At 38.3% G+C, this 23,641-nt stretch overlaps 4 protein-coding genes across 4 annotated transcripts; 3 read left to right on the forward strand and 1 right to left on the reverse strand.

The window, feature by feature from the left end:
- Nucleotides 1–4,474: 4,474 nt before the first annotated feature.
- LOC105016294 (gamma-crystallin M3-like) lies at nt 4,475–5,342 on the forward strand. Its single transcript, XM_010880018.5, has 3 exons — nt 4,475–4,555; nt 4,662–4,904; nt 5,022–5,342. Exons 1-3 carry the CDS (start codon nt 4,526–4,528, stop codon nt 5,298–5,300), a joined length of 552 nt encoding a protein of 183 aa, XP_010878320.1. The 5' UTR covers nt 4,475–4,525; the 3' UTR covers nt 5,301–5,342.
- An 8,105-nt stretch (nt 5,343–13,447) lies between these two features.
- On the forward strand, nt 13,448–14,311 carry LOC105016293 (gamma-crystallin M3-like). Its single transcript, XM_010880017.3, has 3 exons — nt 13,448–13,490; nt 13,619–13,858; nt 13,971–14,311. The coding sequence occupies exons 1-3, from the start codon at nt 13,476–13,478 to the stop codon at nt 14,259–14,261; spliced, it is 546 nt and encodes a 181-aa protein (XP_010878319.1). The 5' UTR covers nt 13,448–13,475; the 3' UTR covers nt 14,262–14,311.
- A 1,809-nt stretch (nt 14,312–16,120) lies between these two features.
- Nucleotides 16,121–17,071, forward strand: crygmxl1 (crystallin, gamma MX, like 1). Its single transcript, XM_010880016.1, has 3 exons — nt 16,121–16,143; nt 16,347–16,589; nt 16,730–17,071. Exons 1-3 carry the CDS (start codon nt 16,135–16,137, stop codon nt 17,006–17,008), a joined length of 531 nt encoding a protein of 176 aa, XP_010878318.1. The 5' UTR covers nt 16,121–16,134; the 3' UTR covers nt 17,009–17,071.
- Nucleotides 17,072–19,230: 2,159 nt separating this feature from the next.
- On the reverse strand, nt 19,231–20,239 carry zgc:153846 (uncharacterized protein LOC767711 homolog). Its single transcript, XM_010880015.1, has 3 exons — nt 20,185–20,239; nt 19,703–19,954; nt 19,231–19,574 (listed from the first exon to the last, which is right to left on the reverse strand). The coding sequence occupies exons 1-3, from the start codon at nt 20,191–20,193 to the stop codon at nt 19,284–19,286; spliced, it is 552 nt and encodes a 183-aa protein (XP_010878317.1). The 5' UTR covers nt 20,194–20,239; the 3' UTR covers nt 19,231–19,283.
- Between the last annotated feature and the right edge of the window lie 3,402 nt (nt 20,240–23,641).

Here is a 23,641-nt window from a genome sequence, read left to right on the forward strand (position 1 = left end):
TACCGCTTAATTGTTTTCTTTTTGAGTCTCTGTGTTTTGCTCCCTACATCTGTAACATTTAAAGGTTTCTGCATAGATGCACAATAGATGGGGTGTACAACATTAATATCCAGGGTAAACTTAGCTCTTTAACTTAAAAAAAACAACCTATACTGCCAAGCTATTTTGATGCACAATTCAAATAACTCACTTTCAAAAATAAGGAGTACTCATGAAACAATAATTATAGGATGGGAAAAAGGTCATCCCCAATAACAAGCATCCATTTCTTTTACAAATTACTTTCTCCACTCACTTACTTTTGTATTTTATCATAGTCATGTCCAAAATATTGGCATCCTAAATAGCCATTAGGAAGATTAAATATATTACATTCATAAAATGCTAACTGTTTATCAAAGGGTATGGGTGTAAGATGTTTGGAAGGGAATACTTGACATTTAGTTATTGTTGGGATATTGGTTGATGCAGTCACATCCAATATGGTGTAGTAGCTGCCAAAAAAACTGTTATTTTAGGATGGATGGAAAGTGTTAATCACCCACAGGTTATAAAAGTCTAAAGCTCTACATAAAACTGAAAAAATACCGACATAGCTTTCATGTGTTGGAGGAGTAAATAGGCTGACATGGACCTGAAAGTGTTTGCTATGTAATTTAATTGATAATATTTCTCCTCAACAGGTAAGACATATATACAAAAAGCATTTATTTGCTCAATTATAATTATGCTATGGACAAGATAGGCTATACAATTTTATGTTCCAAATCACACAATGCACAGGATTCGTAAGACCTTTCAAAAATCAAATTATATTTTAACTACTGTCTAAAACTGGGTTATATCTAAAGAAAATTGTATAAATTGCTATAACATTATCTATATTTTATCTAAATTGCTATAACATTATCCATATTTTATCTAAATTGCTATAACATTATCCATATTTTATCTAAATTGCTATAACATTATCTATATTTTATCTAAAATGCAATAACATTATCTATATTTTATCTAAATTGCTATAACATTATCTATATTTTATCTAAAATGCTATAACATTATCTATATTTTGACACTCCAATGAAATGCTATAAATATTTTTCAAGGAAAATTACATTTGACTATGAAAGATATAAAAAAAGACATATTCATAATTTGCCCATTATGGTTGTTGGGTGATTTAGAAAAAGGCTACAAATGAAAAGAAGGCATCATAAAACAAATTCCCAACAAACCATAATTTTGAAAAATTGACAGACATGTTATACAGTGCATTCAGAAAGTATTCAGACCATAATTCCTAGAAGAAGTATGGAACCGCCATCACTCTTCAAACTGAGCAATCAGGGAAGAAGTGCCATGTTTGGGGAAGTGAGATGGGAGAACTTTCCAGAGGGGCAACCACCTCTGCAGCACGCCACCAATCGGGCCTTCATAGTAGAGTGGCCAGACAGAAGCCACTCAATAAAAGATACATGACATTCCGCTTGGAGTTAACCAAAAGGTTACCTAAAAGACTCAGTACATGAGAAACAAGATCTCCCTAAATGCCTAAATAATAGTAAATATTTGTAAAAGTTTCACTTTGCTGGTCATAAAATTAGAATATCATCAAAAAGTTGATTTATTTCAGTATTTCCATTCAAAAAGTGAAACATGTATATTATATTCATTCATACTCACAGACTGATATATTTCAAATGTTTATTTCTTTTAATTGTGATGATTATAACTGACAACTAATGAAAATCACAAATTCAGTATCTCAGAAAATTTGAATATTGTGAAAAGGTTCAATATTGAAGACACCTGGTGCCACACTCTAATCAACTAATTAACTCAAAACACCTGCAAAGGCCTTTAAATGGTCTTTGCAGTGCAATATATAAAAAATATCCAGCCTCCGGGGATTTTAACACAGAACAGTGTCTAGGGTTTACTGAGAATAGTGTGAGAAAGGTTCTAAAGGAGAGTTGTATAAGCAAACTGGGGGCCTAAAACAGGAGCACAATGACACAGTACAATAGAACACCTGTTCAATAGTAGTGTGCAGAATGTCATTTTCAAACACATCTTGTTGTTCTCTGTCACGGATGGGTTACTCGAGCAGACCACCACACCAGGATCTACTCCTATGAAATATTTTGGTATCGTCAAAATGTATTTCTTTTGTTTGCAGCTGAAAAAAAAACATTAAATGGCCCAGACAATTTTATAAGTACCTCATGAAAGTAGTTTTGGTCAGAAAATAATAATAATTACATTTCAAGCAGGCATTTCTCCTTTACTTGGGATTTGAACTAGAGTAAACTACTAATTATTCTGTGTCACTCTGTGCTTTAGTGAGCATGAGGCAGGAGAAAGAAAACCAGAGAAAACCAGACAAGACTGTAGCAAAGCATAGAGAATCTCAATCTCAAGTCCATCTTCAGAGACGTTAATGTTCCATAATAATGTCATCAATAAGTTTAAGGCCCATGCCAGCATAGCCAACCTCCAACATTTGATTGCAATTTGTTATAACACGCCTGAACATTCCACATTCTCTCGTGGCCAATATTCGGCGAACATAGAAGACCACATTTTTGGTAAGGCACAACATCTCAATATATATATAAAAAAAATCACTTTTCCCATAGTCAAACATGGGGGAGGTTCAGTTATGTTTTTAGGTTGCTTTGCTGCTTCCAGCACTGGGTGCCTTGAACCACGGCATCATGAAATCAGGAGAAAACCAAGGTATGTAAAATACAGTTAAAAAAATATGTTCATTAAAGGTTATTGGACTTCCAGAAGGACAATGAGCCCAAACACACTTTAAAACGCACCCAGGTTCATGACAAAACGCTGAACTGTTCTGAAGTGGTCAGCATTGATTCCAGATCTAAATCCTATTGAAAACCCGTGGAGAGATCTGAAAACAGAAGCTGGAAGGAACCCATAAAATCTGAAAGATCTGGTGAGATTTGAATATGTTTTTTTCTGCCAAATATTGAAGTGTCGACAATATTTTTTCTAGGATGTCAACAATTTTGTCAATCCCTTTTCTGTTTATTTTTCTGATTTACATGGATTGATTTGACAGTTTGAATCAAAAACATACCTTCTGTAATTTCAACATTGTAATACACTATTGTGGAAACCAATTACTTATTTTCTGTCTAGCTATATTTTTTGCTTATATACAGTACACTTCTTAACTCTCACTATGTAGTTTGTCGGGTGCCATGTCACAAGTATTTCATTGTGCAGGATGAAGCTGTGTTGTTTGGTGCATTTGAAAAACTTGAAGCAGTTTAGTTTTTTCAACTCAGCTTCTCCCTCACTTGTGGTATACATCTCCCAGCATTATTTAAACCTGCAAAAGCCGTTTCTCCCATCTTGCTGTCTGGAGGGTCCAGTTTTCTGAATACAGTTTTGCAGGACACAGATTGACTCCCACAAGCATCCACATATTCTGGGTTCAACGCAAGCGCATCCTCTGCCCGGTAGCATGGAAACCAAATGTACACTCCACCACCAGCCTGGCCCGTGACAAACGATAGTTGAAGATGTGGTAGCGTCGTGGTTACTGTTGTCCAGCGTAGAGTCTCGTCATGGTTTCAGGGGAAAGGCCTCATCTGGCACCAACACAAGGGGGACTGGGACTAGATGGTCTGCCTCAGAAAGTAATGCGTCCTGTGGCAGCCATAGGGTGCTTTGTAGGAGAGCATTCCCAAAGAAAATGTTGCTCAGGCTCCAGTCATCACATGCCTGGCTATAGGAACCCACATCAACTGGCTGGAAACCCTATCACACCAAAGCGAGGATGGAAATGGAAACGGTCTCCGTGTAATTGAAGTACATGTTGTCTGAGCAGGGTGGTGTCTGATGCCTGAGCAGAGGGAATGATGACATGCTCTCCCTGAACTCTGTGTCAATCTCCTTCCAGTCACTCTTTTTTGGAACACACATGTAGTCCTGTCTAGATTGGTTGGACAGTCTTTGACACCGAGAAGTGACCAACACGGTGACAGAAGATGACTGTCTTAAAGAAGGCCCCTGTTGCAAGGAACCGGCAAAACAGCCAAATATTCCAAAATTATCCACATTAGTTTAGTCACAGTCAAAGCCCAACAGAGAGCTCTCAGAGCCAGACCAGCTGCACACAATGAGAAAATAAATGGATTTTTATTTATTTTATTTGTATTATTTTAGTCAGTCATCCATAAAAGCGCAAAACAAACAGATATTTTATTCAAGGAGAACTGTTTACACTATTCACAAGCTTGTTGTTTTTCTGAAAGGTTTTGTGTCACCTGTAATAAGGTATTTTAAGTCTTTTACAGACCTAGTCATATGGAAATATGACTTTGGAACTTCAGCACTATAGGCCTCTATACCATGTTGCTGGGTCAGGAGTTTACACAATGGGGGCCACATATTCTTTTGGTCGCATCGCATATAAAAGGGTTAAAACAAACAGGACATCAGTGCAGCAGCAGTAGCAGCAGAAGTAGCAGCAGCAGCTCAGTGACCAGCAATGACCACCGCCGGCATGAACATGGGAAGAGTAAGCTTTTCTTTTTTATTATTATCTTCAAATGTTTACTCATCAGTCTAATCCTGCATAGATTATAGAAACACAAATCATGAATACATACTTTTTTATATTATAGATCATCTTCTACGAGGACAGGAACTTCCAGGGCCGCTCTTACGAGTGCATGAATGACTGCTCCGACATGACCTCCTACCTGAGCAGGTGTCACTCCTGCAGGGTTGAGAGCGGCTGCTTCATGGTCTACGACCGCCCCAACTTCATTGGAAATCAGTACTTCATGAGAAGGGGCGAGTATGCTGACTACCAGAATCTGATGGGAATGACCGATGGTATCAGGTCCTGCCGCATGATCCCAATGGTAGGTCATTTGATATTCAAGATTTTGTAGCAGGGCCAACCTAAGTGCTTTTTTAGGTTTTCAACTAGTTGGTGGATTCTGTACTTAATTTGACTAATTGTTATTTCCTTCTAACAGCACAGGGGATCCTTCAGGATGAGGATCTACGAGAGGGAGAACTTCGGAGGTCAAATGCATGAGATTCTGGATGACTGCGAGTCCATCATGGAGCGGTACCGCATGTCTGACTGCCAGTCCTGCCACGTGCTGGACGGCCACTGGCTGATGTACGAGCAGCCCCACTACAGAGGCAGGCAGATGTACATGAGGCCTGGAGAGTACAGGAACTTCAGGGAGATGAGCGGAGGCCTGGAGATGAGGTTCATGAGCATGAGGCGTATCACTGATATGTGCTAGATGTCTTGTGTTGACCAAATAAATAAATTGGTAATATTTTAACAACTGAGTTTCCTTCATACTTTGACATAATTTATATTATTATTGATGTTTAGTCTTTAAAAATGATTTTGTTAAACAGTAAGGCTAGATGGTTGCACCCTGGTCTCATTGGAATATGTAAAATATTATAAGAAAATCTTTGACAGACGAATTTGTAAGATATAATCAGGTCCGGAAATATTTGGACACTGACACAATTTTCATATTTTTGGCTCTGTACACCACCACAATGGATTTGACATGAAACTACTGAGGATTCAATTGAAGTGCAGACTTGCAGCTTTAATTCATGGGGATAAACAAAAATAACACATTAAACATTTAGGAATCGTTACCATTTTTATGCACAGTCCCATTATTTCGGGAGCTCAAATGTAATTGGACAATTTAACACAATCATAAATAAAATGTTCATTTTTAATACTTTGTTGATAAAAACCTTTGCAGGAAATGACTGCTTGAGGTCTCCTTCATGATGCTTTGCCAGGCCTTTACTGCAGCTGTCTTTTGTTGTTGTTTCTTCGTGGGTCTTTCTACCTTAAGTTCGGAGAACAGGTGATTGATTTGGCAATTGCAGAACATTCCACTTCTTTGCCTTAACAAAATCCATTGTCCATCTGTAAAGTGAAGTGCCATTCAATCAACTTCGCTGAATTTGGTTGAATCTGAGCAGACAATATATCCCTATACACTTCAGAATTCAGCCGGCTGCTTCTGTCTTCTGTCACATCATCAATATACACTAGTGACCCAGTGCCATTGGAGGCCATGCATATCCATGCCATCACACTGCTTCCACCATGTTTCATACCATGTGGATTGTTTCGGATCATGAGCCGTTCCAAGCCTTCTCCATACTTCATTCTTCCAATCATTCTGGTACAGGTTGGTCTTAGTTTCATCTTTCCAAAGAAAACTTTTCCAGAACTGGATTGACTTTTTTGGCAGTGTAATCTGGCCTTTTTATTCTTGATGTTTGCATCTTGTGATGAACCCTCTGCATTTGCTCTTGTGAAGTCTTCTCTTTATGGCAGACTTGGGTAATGTTATGCCTACCTCCTGGAGAGTGTTCTTCACTTGTTGTGGATGTTGTAAAGGGGTTTTTCTTTACCATGGAAAGGATCCTACAATCATCCACCACTGTTGTCTTCTGTGGATGTCCAGGCCTTTTTGTGTTCACCAGTGTGTTCTTTTTGTTCTGCTATCTCTCTGATGTTTATTTTTTTTTTGCAGTCTAAGTATGGCCTGTTTCACTTGCATTGAGAACTGTGGGTAAACAATTTTTTTTGGTCCCTTGAAAAAGAGGGGGCTACATATTAAAGCGCTTAGATTCTTAAACACTTCCTCCAATTTGGATGTGAATACCCTCAAATTAAAGCTGAGAGATTGCACTTTAAGCCCATGTTCATTATTTCACTGTAACTTGAATACGTTTTGGTAAACAGACAAAATAACAAAACTTGTGTCAGTGTCCAATTATTTCTGGGCCTAACAATATATTACGTTAGGTGAAGTAAGATTGGTGGCTTAAATAAGGTGATGTCCTTAAGCACGACACAACGTGAATCCAATCTGAAAACTATTTTATGATGTACTTGACACTGAAGGGACGTTCCTCATAAGCCTTGACATTGTTACCAAACAAATAAAATGGATGAAACATTTAGCGTGTACCTTATGACATTAAGTTAACAAACAGGCATAACTTACTGAGTGTCATAAAGCATTAACAAAAATGTTCTTTAAAGAAAAATGTTGAATAGATTTTGAAATATAAAGATAGATTTTGATGTTAACACTAATGCATTAGTCAGATGGTAATTGTTAATACTTATACATTCCAGGTCTCCAAAATAAGCCATACGTAATTTACTGTATTAGATTTTCTCTACATCATTATACAACTCCAATTACAGAAGAAACACTACAATAAATAACCAAAAACACAAATAATTATGGCTGTGAAGTTGGTAACGGTGGGACGCCAAGTTAGTTTCCATCAGGCATTAAAGTGAATGAAGTTAAGTACATTTAGATAGCATTTTATGCTAAATAGCATATTCATATTTTAGGAACATAATGCAAGTTATAGGAGGATAATTGTATTTGGAGAAAAAAATCTGTATATATTTTTTTTTATTAAATAGGTTTATTTTTCAATGTGTTGCTTGTTAGAGCAGTTATTTTTGTTGGACCTCAGACTGCATGTACTACATTACTGCCAACAGAATTAATAACATTATTTAATGTAGCAAACATTGTGCCAAAGTTTTTATTCATTTGTAGGACTAAATCCTATTAATGCAAAAAACTAAAATGCAATTGATGTAACATGTAAATCGTGCGTTGGTAGTCAGTGATAGAAATATGACATCCATGTCATCACATCAAGTTCGGATTCAGACATCAGTTGATAAAATAAACAGGTTCTCCCCTCATCATAATAAGGACCTACGTTTTTTGCAATAAATTAGAAATAAGAGTTTATCTGGTTGCTTTTGAGGCAGAACATGTTTTATGTACAGTTGTGCTCATAAGTTTGCATACCCTGTCAGAAATTGTGACATTTTATTTAAGGATAGTGATAATATGAAGCCATTCATTATCACATAGTTGTTTGGCTCTTTTTTAAATCATAATGATAACAGAAATCACCCAAATGGCCCTGATCAAAAGTTTACATACCCTTGAATGTTTGGCCTTGTTACAGACACAGAAGGTGACACACGCATGTGAAAATGTCAATTAAAGGTGAATTTACCACACTTATGGCTTTTTAAATTGCAATTAGTATCTGTGTATAAATAGTCAATGAGTTTGTTAGCTTTCATGTGGATGCACTGAGCAGGCTAGATACTGAGCCATGGGGAGCAGGAAATAACTGTCAAAAGATCTGCGTAACAAGGTAAAGGTACTTCATAAAGATGGAAAAGGATATAAAAGATATCCATATCTTTGTAAATCCCAGTCTGTACTGTTCAATCACTCATTAAGAAGTGGAAAATTCGGGGATCTCTTGATACCAATCCAAGGTAACCAGGTAGACCAAGAAAGATTTCAGCCAAAACTGCTAGAAGAATTGTTCGGGATACCAAGAAAAATCCACAGGTAACCTCAGGAGAAATACAGGCTGCGCTGGAAAAAGACGTTGTGATTATTTCAAGGAGCACAATACAACGATACTTGAACAAAAATTTGCTGCATGGTCGAGTTGCCAGAAAGAAGCCTTTACGTCGCTAATGCCACAAAAAAGCTAGGTTACAATATGCCCGACAACACCTTGACAGACCTCACAGCTTCTGGCACACTGTAATTGGGAGTGATGAGACCAAAATAGAGCGTTATGGTCACAACCATAATCGGTGTGTTTGGAGAGCGGTCAACAAGGCCTATAGTGAACAGAATACCATCCCCACTGTGAAGCACGGTGGTGGCAAACTGATATTATGGGGGGGATGTGAGCTATGAAGTCACAGGGAATCTTGTGAAAATTTATAGCAAGATGAATGCGGCATGTTATCATAAAATACTGGCAGACAATTTGCATTCTTCTGCACGAAAGCTGCGTATGGGAAGCTCTTGGACTTTCCAGCAAGACAGTGACCCTAAGCACAAGGCCAAGTTGACCCTCCAGTGGCTACAGCAGAAAAAGTTGAAGGTTCTGGAGTGGCAATCCCAGCCTCCTGACTTTAATATCATCAAGCCACTCTGGGGAGATCTCAAACGTGCAGTTCATGCAAGATAACCAAAGACTTTGGAGACATTTTGGCAAGACGAATGGGCAGCTATAACGCCTGCAGGAATTCAGGGGCCTCATAGACAACTATTACAAAGACTGCATGCTGTCATTGACGCTAAAGGGGGCAATACACAGTATTAAGAACTAAGGGTATGCAGACTTTTGAACAGGGGTCAGTTCATTTTTTTTCTGTTGCCATGTTTTTTTTTATGATTGTGCCATTCTGTTATGACATACAGTTGAATGTGAATCCCATTAGAAATAAAAGACGTGTTTTGCTTATTCACTCGTGTTCTCTTTACAAATGGTACATATACAGTGAGGCAAAAAAGTATTTAGTCAGCCACCAATTGTGCAAGTTCTCCCACTTAAAAAGATGAGAGAGGCCCGTAACTTTCATCATAGGTACACTTCAAAATGAGGAATGAGGAGATGTCTTTTATACTGATAACAAGTTCAAACAGGTGCTGACACAATTGGTGGCTGACTAAATACTTTTTTGCCCCACTGTACAGAGTTGGGGAGTAACGGATCCGTTACATGTAATGGATTACAAATAAAACTGCAACTGTATTCCGTTACATTACCAACAAAAATACTGTAATCAGATTATAAACACTTTTGAAAAAATGTATGATTACTTTTGGATTACTTCAATTGAAAAAGAATAGGTGCACAAAATACTTATGACACGTTGCATGTTTCAGGTTTTAAAAACATTGTTAATTGAACCAAAATCAGAATTGTGCGCCTCAGTTGGGTGTGATCATCATGCAAAGGTGGGCTCAGCAGATTAGTGATGGATGAAGCGTTACTTTAATTTTCTCCGGTTTTGGTTGGTTGGATGGCTGGTAAAAACGTAATATTTTAGCCGAGCCATATAAAATGTTATTCAGGACGCATCTTTCTCAGAACAATGATAGGAGGTAGGTCTATCTGATGTAATATTTTAAGTTTCAAGGATTATATGTCAAATGCACTGAAAAACACAGCCAGGACGAGTTGCACTGAAGAACTTGGAAAGGAATTATTAAATAGATTAGGCAACTATATGTTAGATAGCAGTAACATGGCACTGCCTTCAAGATACATAAAAAAACATTATATGGAATTTACCATGACATTTGAGGAGAAAAGGTCTGTTGGGAATCACTCTACCAAAGAATGATTATTTACATTTGATGCAGTCACATCAACACCGTCCATACATGTAGGCCATGTGATTCTGCTTGCTTTGCATCTCTGAAAATTGTGTTAATTGTTCATCATTGGCTGCTGACGTCATTTACTTTAAGCTAAGAGTGCAGGTTTATAGTCACAGTTGATTTCTTACATTTGCATTTCGAAAATCCATCACTGGTGGCCCTAATAATTGCAGGTTACGTTTGCGTGGGTAAATCTTATTTCTATGCGGGTGTTCACGATTGGAAACGTGCATTCGCATGCCTGGAGTTTCTGCAACAGTTTGACAATGTTAGTGGTTGTGGAGCAAATCGTCAGACTGCTGTAGATTTAGTGCACGCGCGAAAAGTTACGGATATCTTGATATTTATATACAGCGGGGAGAACAAGTATTTGATACACTGCCGATTTTGCAGGTTTTCCTACTTGCAAAGCATGTAGAGGTTTGTAATATTTATCATAGGTACACACAAAAAATCCAGCTAATCACATTGTATGATTTTTCAATAATTAATTTGCATTTTACTGCATGACATAAGTATTTGATCACCTACCAACCAGTAAACTCCACTCACCGTGTTTGGAGGAAGAAGAAGGATGAGTACAACCCCAAGAACACCATCCCAACCGTGAAGCATGGAGGTGGAAACATCATTCTTTGGGGATGCTTTTCTGCAAAGGGGACAGGACGACTGCACGGCATTGAGGGGAGGAAGGATGGGGCCATGTATCGCGAGATCTTGGCCAAGAACCTCCTTCCCTCAGTAAGAGCATTGAAGATGGGTCGTGGCTGGGCCTTCCAGCATGACAATGACCCGAAACACACAGCCAGGGCAACTAAGGTGTGGCATCTCAAGGTCCTGGAGTGGCCTAGCCAGTCTCCAGACCTGAACCCAATAGAAAATCTCTGGAGGGAGCTGAAAGTCTGTATTGCCCAGCGACAGACCCGAAATCTGAAGGATCTGGAGGAGTATGGAGGAGTATGGATCTGTATGGAGGAGTGGGCCAAAATTCCTGCTGCACTGTGTGCAAACCTGGTCAAGAACTACAGGAAACATGTGATCTCTGTAATTGCAAACAAAAGTTTATGTACCAAATATTAAGTTCTGCTTTTCTGATGTATCAAATACTTATGTCATGTAATAAAATGCAAATTAATTACTTAAAAATCATACAAAGTGATTTTCTGGATTTCTGTTTTAGATTCCGTCACTCACAGTTGGAGAGTACCTAGGATAAAAATTACAGACTTCTACATGCTTTGTAAGTGGGAAAACCTGCAAAATCGGCAGTGTATTAAATACTTGTTCTCCCCACTGTACAACAATGTCAATACCCTTTTTGAGAAATTGCCATTTATTTTTCAACAATGTTTTGAAGCAATGACTGAATATCTGACAGACCTTTAGCCTGTAATGTATAGATGTAGCCCAATCATATTGAAGTAGAAAGCAATGGTTTAGAAACCCTTTCCAAAGGCACTGTACATAACCCATAATGTTAAATGCAAATTCAGTTTTTGGCCAGCTATGTAAACTCTAACATTGATTCATCCCGCAAAAGGTGTTCAATTGGTTATAGACTATTCCTATTTTTTCACAATGCCTCTTAATATGAAAGTAATTTTAAAGTAATTCAAAGTAATCAGATTACTTTACTGAGTTTGAGTAATTAAAAAGTTACCTTACTGATTACAAATGCGGACATGGCAGGTAACTTGTAACTGTAACTGATTACATTTAAAAAGTTACCTACCCAACCCTGTACATATATGACCAATTATCCATGGGAGAAGCAAACAAGCATTCACAATTAATTGTATTATTAAACTCCTTCTGCTAGAAAAATCACACCTATAACAATCATAACCTAACTTTGCTCCATCATGCATTGGTATGACTGTGTAATGAAAATACTGCAACAATACTGTATTCAATTATAATTTATCCATAACCTTCTCAATATGCATGACATAAGCCCAAAGTATCTCTTGCAGGTGTCGGCCCAACGACGTGTTGAGTAGACTATGCCAATCAAATATGTGCTACGTATTGCTATTACTTACATTTTAAATCTTACAATTACCCGTCTTTATTTGTTAATCAATACTATACTTATTATACTGAACCCATGTCCCAAAAGTCCTCAGTAATGGCAAGGACCACTCCGTTACACAGACACATGTGGCAATACAGAACACTGACAACAGCGATGAGGGCCGTATGACGAGTTCAGTGAGTTCAGCTATGCCAGCCAACAGCCACTTCGTTTCCTCTCTTGCTGTTATTTTCTTAATAAAAAAAAAAGCCTTCCGGCACCTCATACTACACATGTCTGGGTTATTAGTCAGTTCCTGCTAATGAGATGCAGCCCCACAGCAGAATGCTGCCACCACCATACGTATCTGTATAGATGTTTTGACTTGGCATGGGCAGTGTCAGGTTTGCACCACACATAACGCTTTGAGTTTGGAAGAAAAAATTCTGACCATAAAACCGTTTCCCACTCCAAAGCTGGGTCCATCATGCTTTCGGATCCTATTTTTTGAGTCACAGCTTCTTTCGGCCACCTTCCGATACAGATCAGTTTTATGCAGGGCTCTTCATATGATCAGGGCACCATTACTCCCCTCCCATCCACTGAACTGTGTAACTCCTTAAATTGAAAATTAATCGTGCCCTTTCTGTGGCTTTGGAGAGCGCTGAGTTTTGAGGGATAGACATTTCATATCAGTGCCTGGGCGGTATGATGCAGATTCTACTTCCTGATTATTAATCCAAATGTGCTAACTGGGATACCTGAACACTACAAATATTATTTGGGAGCCTTTCATTTCATCTATGACATTTATTCACATACTTTTTTGTCTCATATTTACCTAGGGTGTTAATTATTTTGGATGGCACAGAATATAGACAGATATAGCCAGAAACAAATGTTAGATAAGATTTCTGAAAAGTCTCAATATCAGGAGTTCTGTTGTATAAACTCAAACAATAAAGAGATGGGCTCTCCTCACAATGCACACAGGCGCAAATAATGACCCTTTGAAGGCCACTGCATTTAGTGTAGAGGGGGCCTCTATGCCATGTTGCTCTGTCAGGGATTTTCACAATGGAGCCACATATTATTTGGCTGTTGGCTCAGGTATAAAAGCATCAGAGAGATACAGAAAAGTGTGCAATCCTGAGACACATTCAATAATCGCAAGCATGACCATGGGCAAGGTGTGTGGAGCTTTGATGGAATTTTACATTTACGCTAACTTTTTCAAATGTAATTCAAACAATCAATAATTCTATTGTACAAACTGCTGCAATTTTTTGTAAATGATTGTTTTGTTGCGTGTTTCCAGATTATCTTCTACGAGGATAGGAACTTCCAGGGTCGTTCCTATGAGACCTCCAGCGACTGTCCTGACATGACCTCCTACCTGAGCAGGTGTCACTCCTGTAGGGTTGAGAGCGGCTGCTTCATGGTCTACGATCGTTCCAACTTCATGGGAAACCAGTACTTTGTGAGAAGGGGAGAGTATGGTGACTACCAGCGTATGGGCATGAGCGATTGCATCAGGTCTTGCCGTAACATCCCCATGGTAAATCTCTTTGAACTGTTCAGACTCCCATAGGCCGTAAATTCAGCTCCATCAAAATAATGTGGCTTTTTTATTTGCCTGGATTTAACCACGGCCGTTTTTCTATTTACAGCACAGAGGAAATTTCAGGATGAGGATCTATGAGAAGGAGAACTTCGGAGGCCAGATGCACGAGCTGAGCGATGACTGTGACTCCATGACCGAACGCTTCCGCATGAACGACATGCAGTCCTGCCACGTGCTGGACGGCCACTGGCTGATGTACGAGCAGCCCCACTACAGAGGCAGAATGATGTACATGAGGCCTGGAGAGTACAGGAACATGAGAGAAATGAGCATGCATATGAGCCCAAACCCCATGAAGTTCATGAGCATGAGGCGTATCCTGGATTCTTGTTATTAAAGGCAACTGACAAAAATGTGACTAAATAAAATACCATACACTGATATTAATTTTTTTATTTGGGTCCTTTGTTTGAGTAAATGGGCAGGAATATGTATTTTCATGTTATGCATCATGTAACAAGAGCAGTACACTATTTAAACATAAATTCAACGTTCATTCCTAAGTAATTTTTAAAGTGCAGTCTATACTTATTAGAAAGTAAATAATATTTAAATACTTTGTATTAGTATCACCGAGAAGGTCCTGCTTAACTTCAAGTAAAGCATCAACATAACACATTCAAGCCTATAATTTGCCATGTACAGTACGGTTCACAAACACTGCCATCCACTCAGAAGCGGGCAGCATCTACACAATATAAGAGTAAAGTTCAACATTTTTGGCAGAGATGAGGAGGCAACTATATTCAGGTCTAGTGGACATATTGTAACCCAAACATGTAGACTGAGTAAGTTTAAAAGTTTAACCTTTAGATTTCCGATCTATCCAAATATTTGGAGGCCCACCTTAAAACCTCTATATAATACATTTTATATTTTCCCTATTATACATACATTAAATCATATACAAAGTCCAGATTTGTATCTGAATATTCAGATACAAACGTGTTTTGTTCCACTATGAGAGTAGAACATCTATCTATATATTATTTTGGGGGGGGGTATTTTTTTTATGGATCACATTGCAATATAATTTTCTTTTCGCTTCTCACACTCGTTCTACAAAACAAGAAAATCTTTTTAAATGTGTTTAATGAGCGAGACAGTCTCATTCTAGTTTTCTAACTGATACTGCAGAAATACTGCAGAATTGTTGGAAAGAGAGAAAAAACTTTATAGGGTTAATCAAAGGTTAGAGACCAGATAGATCCAATGCCATGTTTGCAGCTGTGCTGTGTTCCACAGCAGTAACCCCTGGATGACCCAGGACACACTCTGAATAAATACATTCATTTTATACCAAGTTGTCTCTGTCAGCAATGTCTGGGTTGTTGCGTTTTGGAAGAGCAAGGTTTTTGATACGTTAATAGTTAGCATGTTGCACAGAACATTTAAATTGTTTGGCCTGGTAACTGCGGTATCTCTGGGGCAGATAGGGAAGCAGCCATTCATTACAGTCAAAATGAGCCCCACTGTAATTAAATTCAAGACCGTTCTCCTGTTGGCCACTGGGAGGCAGAGTGAAAAACTACCAACACATTCAGATGACCAGGGTTGTTTGCCACACCAGCAGCCCCTCACTTGGCTGTGGATCAACTGAGACAGAGAGCACAAGTGGCCTGAGCACAACTTTGACTGGAAATATTCCAAAACCTGACCACTGAAACTGTATGGAAACTACCAGGCAAGAGGAGTCCAATCGGTCCTTTTCATATCATCCATCTTTTATTATAGTCTGTTGTGTGTTTGAGCATTTTATGGATTCTATTTGTATTTAGCATTAAGACAGAAGACTGTATGCAGTTTGTCAGACAATAATGGTCATGTTTTTGCACATTCAATGAAAAATAATTCATAAAAATGTATGAATTTGAGACCATATTTTTACAAATAAAATTCATCTTTGATTATTAGTTCTGCTTCAGTTTTGGGTTCCTTAAGTGACAAATCTTGATTTTCTATTGATAAACAGTGTGGAGTAAATAAGGAGTTAATTAGCGCCATTTTAGCCTTTGTCTACAAAACAAAAAAGTAAATTGCTGCTGACAAAGAAAAACTGTGACCATTTGTAATTTGGGAGCCGTACGATCTTTTAAAAAAAGCTGACATCTAAAGTTAATTGATTAACATAACAAAGTGTTTATCCCTGCTGGATATAAAAGGGCACAGGCTGGCCTAGTCAGTGTTGCCCTGTGACCAAATGTAACACAATGGGAAAGGTAAGGCATGTTGTTTTGCTGCACATCTTTTGTCCTGTCGCACATTCTTGCTCATTGTTTGTCTGACAAAGGCCAACGAACACCTACGAGAAAGACTCCATTTTCGGATTCTTTGTGTTGAACAAAACAGAATGCTGTTGCCTTAATAGCTATAAACATGTTCTTTCCATTTTACGCATTTTTACCAACATTGCCATTTTTAGATAATTTTCTACGAGGACAAGAACTTCCAGGGTCGCTCTTATGAGTCCAGTACTGACTGTACGGACCTGCACACCCATGTCAGCCGTTGTAACTCAATCCAAGTGGAGAGTGGCTGCTGGATGGTATATGAGCGCCCCAACTACATGGGGTACCAGTATTTCCTGAGAAGGGGCGAGTATCCTGACTATCAGCGTTGGATGGGCTTTAACGATTGTGTGAAATCCTGCCGCATGATCCCTCAAGTGAGCCCATATTCCTCTTTCCTGGTATACAAGTTGACCTATCACTGATGTAGGTAGAACACATGGAAATAAACGTGAATCATGAAGCTTAACAGTAAAGGCACACAAACTAATTTTTGCCGTCTTTTCCTCGTTCTCAGACTCAGGGAGCTCACAAGATGAGGATCTATGAGCGCTCTGACTTTGGCGGTCAGATGCTGGAGTTTGCAGATGACTGCCCCTCCCTTTATGATCGATTCCATTACAATGATATCCATTCCTGCAATGTTATTGAGGGGAATTGGCTGTTCTATGAGCATCCTAACTACAGAGGCAGGCAGTACCTCCTGAGGCCTGGCGAATACAGGAGATACAGTGACTGGGGAGCCGTGAATTCCAGGATTGGCTCCATCAAACGGGTTGCTGCTACTCCAAACTGAGAAGAAATACATCATCAACATGAATCAGCAAAGAGTTGAAATAAATGAGTTAGGTCCACCTTCCATGCTATTGTCTGCTCTAGTGTTCACTCAACAAGTTTTGTAATATGTGGTTATATGCAGTCCCTACACCCTATATTTCTGACAAAGATTCAGCATGTTGTGGAATCAAATCATCTAAGTTTCAGGTATCATAATAAGTCAAGAGAATATGCATTAATATTTTTCTATTTATTTTTCCAACACATTTTTTCAAAGACTTAAGAATGTTTACCTCACACACCTAAATGACCTTATAATATACTACAAAACCATAAAACCAGCAACACTGACATAAATGTATATAAAAAGGACCATTATATATTTTTTTTAAATAGCCTAAAAATATTTGCAAACAAAATAAAATATATACATTTTATTATTTGCTTTGAGCATGAGAACACAACATAAAATGCGTACAGCATCATTACTTACAATTCCATATTAAACAGTGCAGATTTCTGTTGGCGACAAGAACCATACTTAAAACTAAAATCTGGTGAATTTTTTTAAGATGGTATAATTAAAAAACATATTTGACACAGTTTTTGTCTGTGTTTTTTCAGTGCTCACATTTTATTGTGGGTTATGATTCAATACACACCTCAAATGGTAAGTCACAAACAACATTTTGGAACAACTGAAGTACATTTCAACTGATAATAAAGAATTATAGACAAGGTCGTGCAGCTTCATGATAGAAGTTAGGAGGCATATCAATCAGCCTGGGTAGCTATTTTAATACATTTTATAAAATGTTTCCAAACAATATCCAAATGACCCAAAAAGTAATATAGACCAGAGCCTTCTGGTGTCCCAGGTCTAAATAAGTCCCTGGTTAAACAGCAGAAATTAAAAAGCAAAGAAGAAATGAACAGGTGATCTATGATATCACCCAAAAATGGACTTTCAACTTTCAAATAAAATTCTCAACAAAGATATCTAACTATTTCCCCTTTGATCTTAATTTCTCAGTCAACTTTTGCACAGTGATTAATTGGTTGTTCATGCAAACAAGGAAGTTGCTTTCAGTCAGAGCTTCAGACAAATTTGTTCAGTCTCACTCTTCTGTTCCATTCTCTCAGGGCTGGGCCTTTTTAGTTTCTGGAAAGTACATGGCAGGGTATTGCAATGTGAATGACACTTAACTATTTTTGACTTTTCACCCTTCTACACCCAGGTGTTGTCAGGCAGGTTTGTGCCTGGCAGATATCTCTTCTTCTAGTCCCACTACATGAAGCTCTATCTTTACAAAATAGAGCTGCTCTTATTCCAAAAGAATTCCACTCTAAGACTCCAAGACCTCTTCATTCCGGTCGATAAGACCACAGCTTTCCCTCCTACTGCAAAAACACTGATGTGACTCCCTGCAGCCAACCATCGTTAAAACATCCAAAGTTCTCCCATCACCCTGCTCTTCCATTCACTCCACAGGCTTCTGGTTTAAACTTGCATCCACTACAAGACCATGCTGCCCCAAAGCCACTCCTGCAATGTCATGTCTGTGTGCTGAAAGATACATTTTTGCCCCAGCCTGAGATATGGTGCACTCTGGATCAGGTTTTCCTCAAGAACTTCTCGGTATATTGCTCTGTCCATCCTCTGTCTTAATTGTGACCAGTCTTCCAGTTACAGCTGCTGAGAAATATACCCATAGCATGATGCTCCCACCAACATGCTTAACCACAGGGATGGTTTTAAACAGGTGATGAGTGTTGTGTTGTTTTTTGCCAGACCTAGTGCTTGATTTTCATCTCTTCAGACCATAGAATTTATTTGCTCATACTCTCAGTCTTTCAGGCAGATTGACATATATGTTTCACTCAAAGGTGGCTTCAATCTTGCCACTCTTCCTTAAAGGCCTGATTGATGGTAGTACAAAGACAGCCAGCTCTTGGAAAAGTCATGGTGGTCCAACCTCCAACCACCAACCAACCTGGGAACTTTCAATGCTGTACCAAATGTTTTATAACATTCCCCAGATCTAAAGTAAAGGGGTCTGAATACTTTCCGAAGGCACAGTATTGTATCATTTATACATTCATCTAAAATATGTACTCGTATGTAGCTAGTGCTGATTTCCTCTATCACTTATTTGAAATACCTTTCAAAAGCATGTGTCATATGTACCTCAAAACTGACCAGTACCATCTTTTAAATAAGGTATGCAATCAGAAAGACAATTTAGTTATGAAAGATCTTCAATTATTTTATTATCATGAACAATTAAGTACAGTTAATTGCACATATCGCTGATACGTCTCATGCTCATGAATCTCATGCCACCAAGGCCCAAGCCTGTGCTCATCTCCCTGAAGTTCCTGTACTCTCCAGGCCTCATGTACATCATCCTGCCTCTGTAGTGGGGCTGCTCGTACATCAGCCAGTGGCCGTCCAGCACGTGGCAGGACTGGCAGTCAGACATGCGGTACCGGTCCATGATGGACTCGCAGTCGTCCATCAGCTCCATCATCTGACCTCCGAAGTTCTCCCTCTCATAGATCCTCATCCTGAAGGATCCCCTGTGCTGTGGTTCAGTAATAAATATACATATATATATATATATGATTTAGGATGCATATGTTTTGAGCGTTATGCTAGAATTGGACAGTGTACAATAACATGTAATATACTATGTAAGATACAGTCTCTTACCTGGGGGATCATTCTGCAGGACCTGATGTTGTCGAACATCATGCCCATGCTCATCATGCGCTGCATGTCGGGGTACTCTCCCCTCCTCAGGAAGAACTGCTGGCCCATGAAGTTGTTACGCTCATAAACCATGAAGCAGCCGCTCTCAACTCGGCAGGAGTTGCAGCGGGACATGTAGGAAGATATGTCGGGGCAGTCAGTCATGCACTCATAACTGCGCCCCTGGAAGTTCCTCTCTTCGTAAAAGATGATCTGCGGGAAAAGTGAGCACACAGTTAAAATCCCAAATGGTCACAATCATCAAGAACGTAGGCAAACAGCATTTTCAGACACAGGCAATGTTGAATCATAGAATTGCTAGGAGTACTTCTTCCTAGTGCCAAATAATGTTCCTGTTTTATAATATTTACAGAATATAGGATGTCTAGTTTTTTTACAGACTTGTATAAAACTGTAGCGAACAGTGAGTGAGATCGGATTACCTTGCCCATGTTGGTGGTTGGTGGTTGACAGTGGATCAGATTGTCCTTCCACCCTCCTTCGTGGTCATTTTATACAAAACCCTGGGGGCCATGATGTGTTGTTATTCAAATGTCCAAACCTGATGATTGAGCAGTATGGGGCTTTTGCTGACCAGGGCCTATAAGTGTAACAATGGTTTTCATCCATATATTTCTGGCAACAGTGACCTGTGTTGCCTGTTACATTATAAGCATAACTTTTGTGTATGTGTATCGGTAAGAATGTTCTTTGCGTACAGTATGGTGCAGTGATCAAGGAAGTACAGTAGAAAACTAACAGTAAGGTTGATTTATAGTACATAATATAACAGATTCATATTAGTTAGTGTCAGTTATAGTGACAAAATATGTTGTTCTCATTCTCATCCACTATGTAGTCATTTTTGGACAGCACGATTTTAAATACTTGAAATCATTTCAATATTAATGGAATATATCAGTTCTCATTAATAGCTACTCTCATACTAAAGAAAATTGTTGTTGTTTTAACTACTATTAAAATTCATTTGAAGTGTGCAAATACATGTCTGGTGATGACTTGAAGAACTGTCATTTAGTTATAAAGGAGAGTGAGACTATTCGTTGGGCCATTGACAAACAATGTTTGAGTGAAATAAATAAAATTAATACATTTATATTCACCTTTTTTATTCACATAGTTCTTATCTAATAATGACAGTTGCAATCTTAAATAATATGTGTAATGTAATTGTCAAACAACATCCCCGTAAAAATTCCTATCGATATCAAATGGGGTACTTTGACCACTATTCATTTACTATTAATTTGATTCTTTACATTTCTCACAAAATAGATCTGTATTTGATCATTTACATACTGTTTCCTATGCACAACCATTGACAAATGTAAATTAATTATGTTTTAGAAGCAGATATATTTTGTCTGTAACTATTTATTAAACATTTTTGGGAAATTGTTTGTCTGTAGTGCTATGACAAAGGGTTTAAAGTAGATGATTCAAATAACAACAAAGCAGTACTTTTTCTGTTCTGTACAGGCTGCAGTTTGACAAATGTAGCCACTGTCAAATTCACAGAAAGATGAACAGGGAATGATTGATCATCCATGTGTTAAAAAATGATGTTTAGTACCAATCCTTTTCTTCCCACTGAATTCGAGAGGGCAGGGTTTCAAAGGTGTAATGAAGTCACGCTAAATATTTGCTTTAGCAAGTACAGTGACACGATTTGTGTTGTTTTGACACGGTACTCCAGCACTTTAGATTCAACCTCAGCTTTACCTTTAGGGTATTTTCATCCATATCTGGTGCACTTATTACACAGTTTTGATAGGCGACTGTTAAGGACAAGAACAATCCAGGAAATTAATTGAGTTTGAATACCTGTAGCAACAGTTGATCATCGAAGGTTATTAAACCTATGCATATAGAGTCAAACTGTCACCATGTGTTGACCATGGTAAAACTCCCTTTCATAATACAAAGGATTATATTGGCACAAGTGCTCTTCTCATCCATTAACTCAATCTGGCCAATCCGTCTAAATGAGACGTTCAACAAAAATAAATGTTCTTGAGGCATTTCTCCCTTATAGCTACTTTTGACTCTCAGTGGAGGTAATGAAACAGTCTAAGACTGGGAAACTTGAAGCCTCCCAGCCCCCACTCCAGTGACCTGGGATGAACTGGGATCCCATACCGGCTCGAGCAGATGCACAAGATTGACTCATTAAGTTGACCCAGTTAATTTGACTCATTAAGTTGACCCAGTTCATTTGACTCATTAAGTTAACCCAGTTCATTTGACTCATTAAGTTGACCCAGTTCATTTGACTCATTAAGTTAACCCAGTTCATTTGCGCTACCAAGAATATAACATTTTCAATATAATTTCCCCCACAATTTTAATGCAACCAACAAAAAAACAAATGCAAAATGGCAAGACTCAGTCTCCGATTTAGTATTAGGGACATCCAGAGAGCATTACAGATTTATTCTACTGACAGCAGTCCGTGACCAGTCAATTCTACCTGTGGGTGAATGTGCTTTTCAGACCAAAGCTCAGACCAGAGCACAGAGCCACGGCTGCAGCATTCGTTGACATCCTTTGCTGTGACAAATGGTAAATATTGTTCAGCAGTGGGGGAGTTACTGCTTCCTACAAGAGCACAAAACATGTAGGCCTACATTCAAGCAGTCTTTGAAACGCCAGTCAAGTAAAAAGCTTGTTCACGACTTAAAGGGCAATATTGTATTTTATAACAGGCTTGAATACCTCAGAAATAGTGGCATGCAAAGGTTAGCCTACATTATCTCATCCTTTATAGACTCCATAGCAATAATAATGAACATTCATTTGTATCGTATTTTCTTGCATCATACAACCCAATGCAACTCAAAACTACACCCCTAAAAAGACTTATGGCTATCTAATCTTCACTTCAACATTACCGACAGATAAAAGTTACCTAATTTCACAAATGGCACAGAAAAATTATCAATTGCATCATTAATTAATACATAATAAAAAATGCAGTTTATAGTAAGGAAAAAATAAGTACACCCTTAGCTTTCACAGCTGTGTTGCTCCTTTTGTTGAAATACATTAATTCAGTATTTTATTCTTCTTCCATAACTCTTCCCTTCTTTTTTTATGCCATTCTGTTGTAGCTTTTGTTTTGGATAATTTTCCTTTCCATTTTTGTTACAGCATCAACTCCTTGACAGATGGCCTCAAATTCTCCTCAGGATTTCTCTGGTACAATATGGCATTCAAGATTGCTTCAATGATGGCAAGTTAGCCTGTTCCTGACAGAGCAAATCAGACCCAGACCATAACGCCATTGGTCAGGAATTTAGACCATTTGTAGATGATCCCTCAGACATCAGAATCATGTACTTTGAATTGTTAGGAAATGGATTTGTAAACCTTCCCAGACTCATAGACATCAATAATCTTTCTTCTGAGGGCTTTGGATAGGTGTTTTGATCTTGGCATGATTAGTTATTTTTTGTGATTTGTCCAATTGGGATAGCTTTATCAATTAATTTAGTTAGAGTGTAGCTCAAATATCCATGCATCTAAAAACTTAAACTTCAGGGTTTGTACTTTTTCCACATGACATTATATAGCCCATGGTGTGACAGACAAATTAAACAATCATTCATTAATGTTAAGTCCAAATGTAATGTTAAAAGATACTCTAAGATTCTCTCATAGGTCTGCGTAAAACTATATTTCAATCATAATTATTTCTCAAAACCTTTACGTTTCTGGAAACAAGGCCAGAATGTTGCTCATGCAATATTTTTATATTCTTTGCCTTATATTATTTTCTTGTTATCCAATTTGTGACTTAGGCATACTGTCAAGATTCAAAACAAACCCCTGAAACCCAGATGATGCCATCCAATGGCATCGCCTTTGACAGCATCCCTC

The sequence above is a fragment of the Esox lucius genome, chromosome 16, assembly GCF_011004845.1.
Source record: "Esox lucius isolate fEsoLuc1 chromosome 16, fEsoLuc1.pri, whole genome shotgun sequence".
NCBI classification, from domain to species: domain Eukaryota; kingdom Metazoa; phylum Chordata; class Actinopteri; order Esociformes; family Esocidae; genus Esox; species Esox lucius.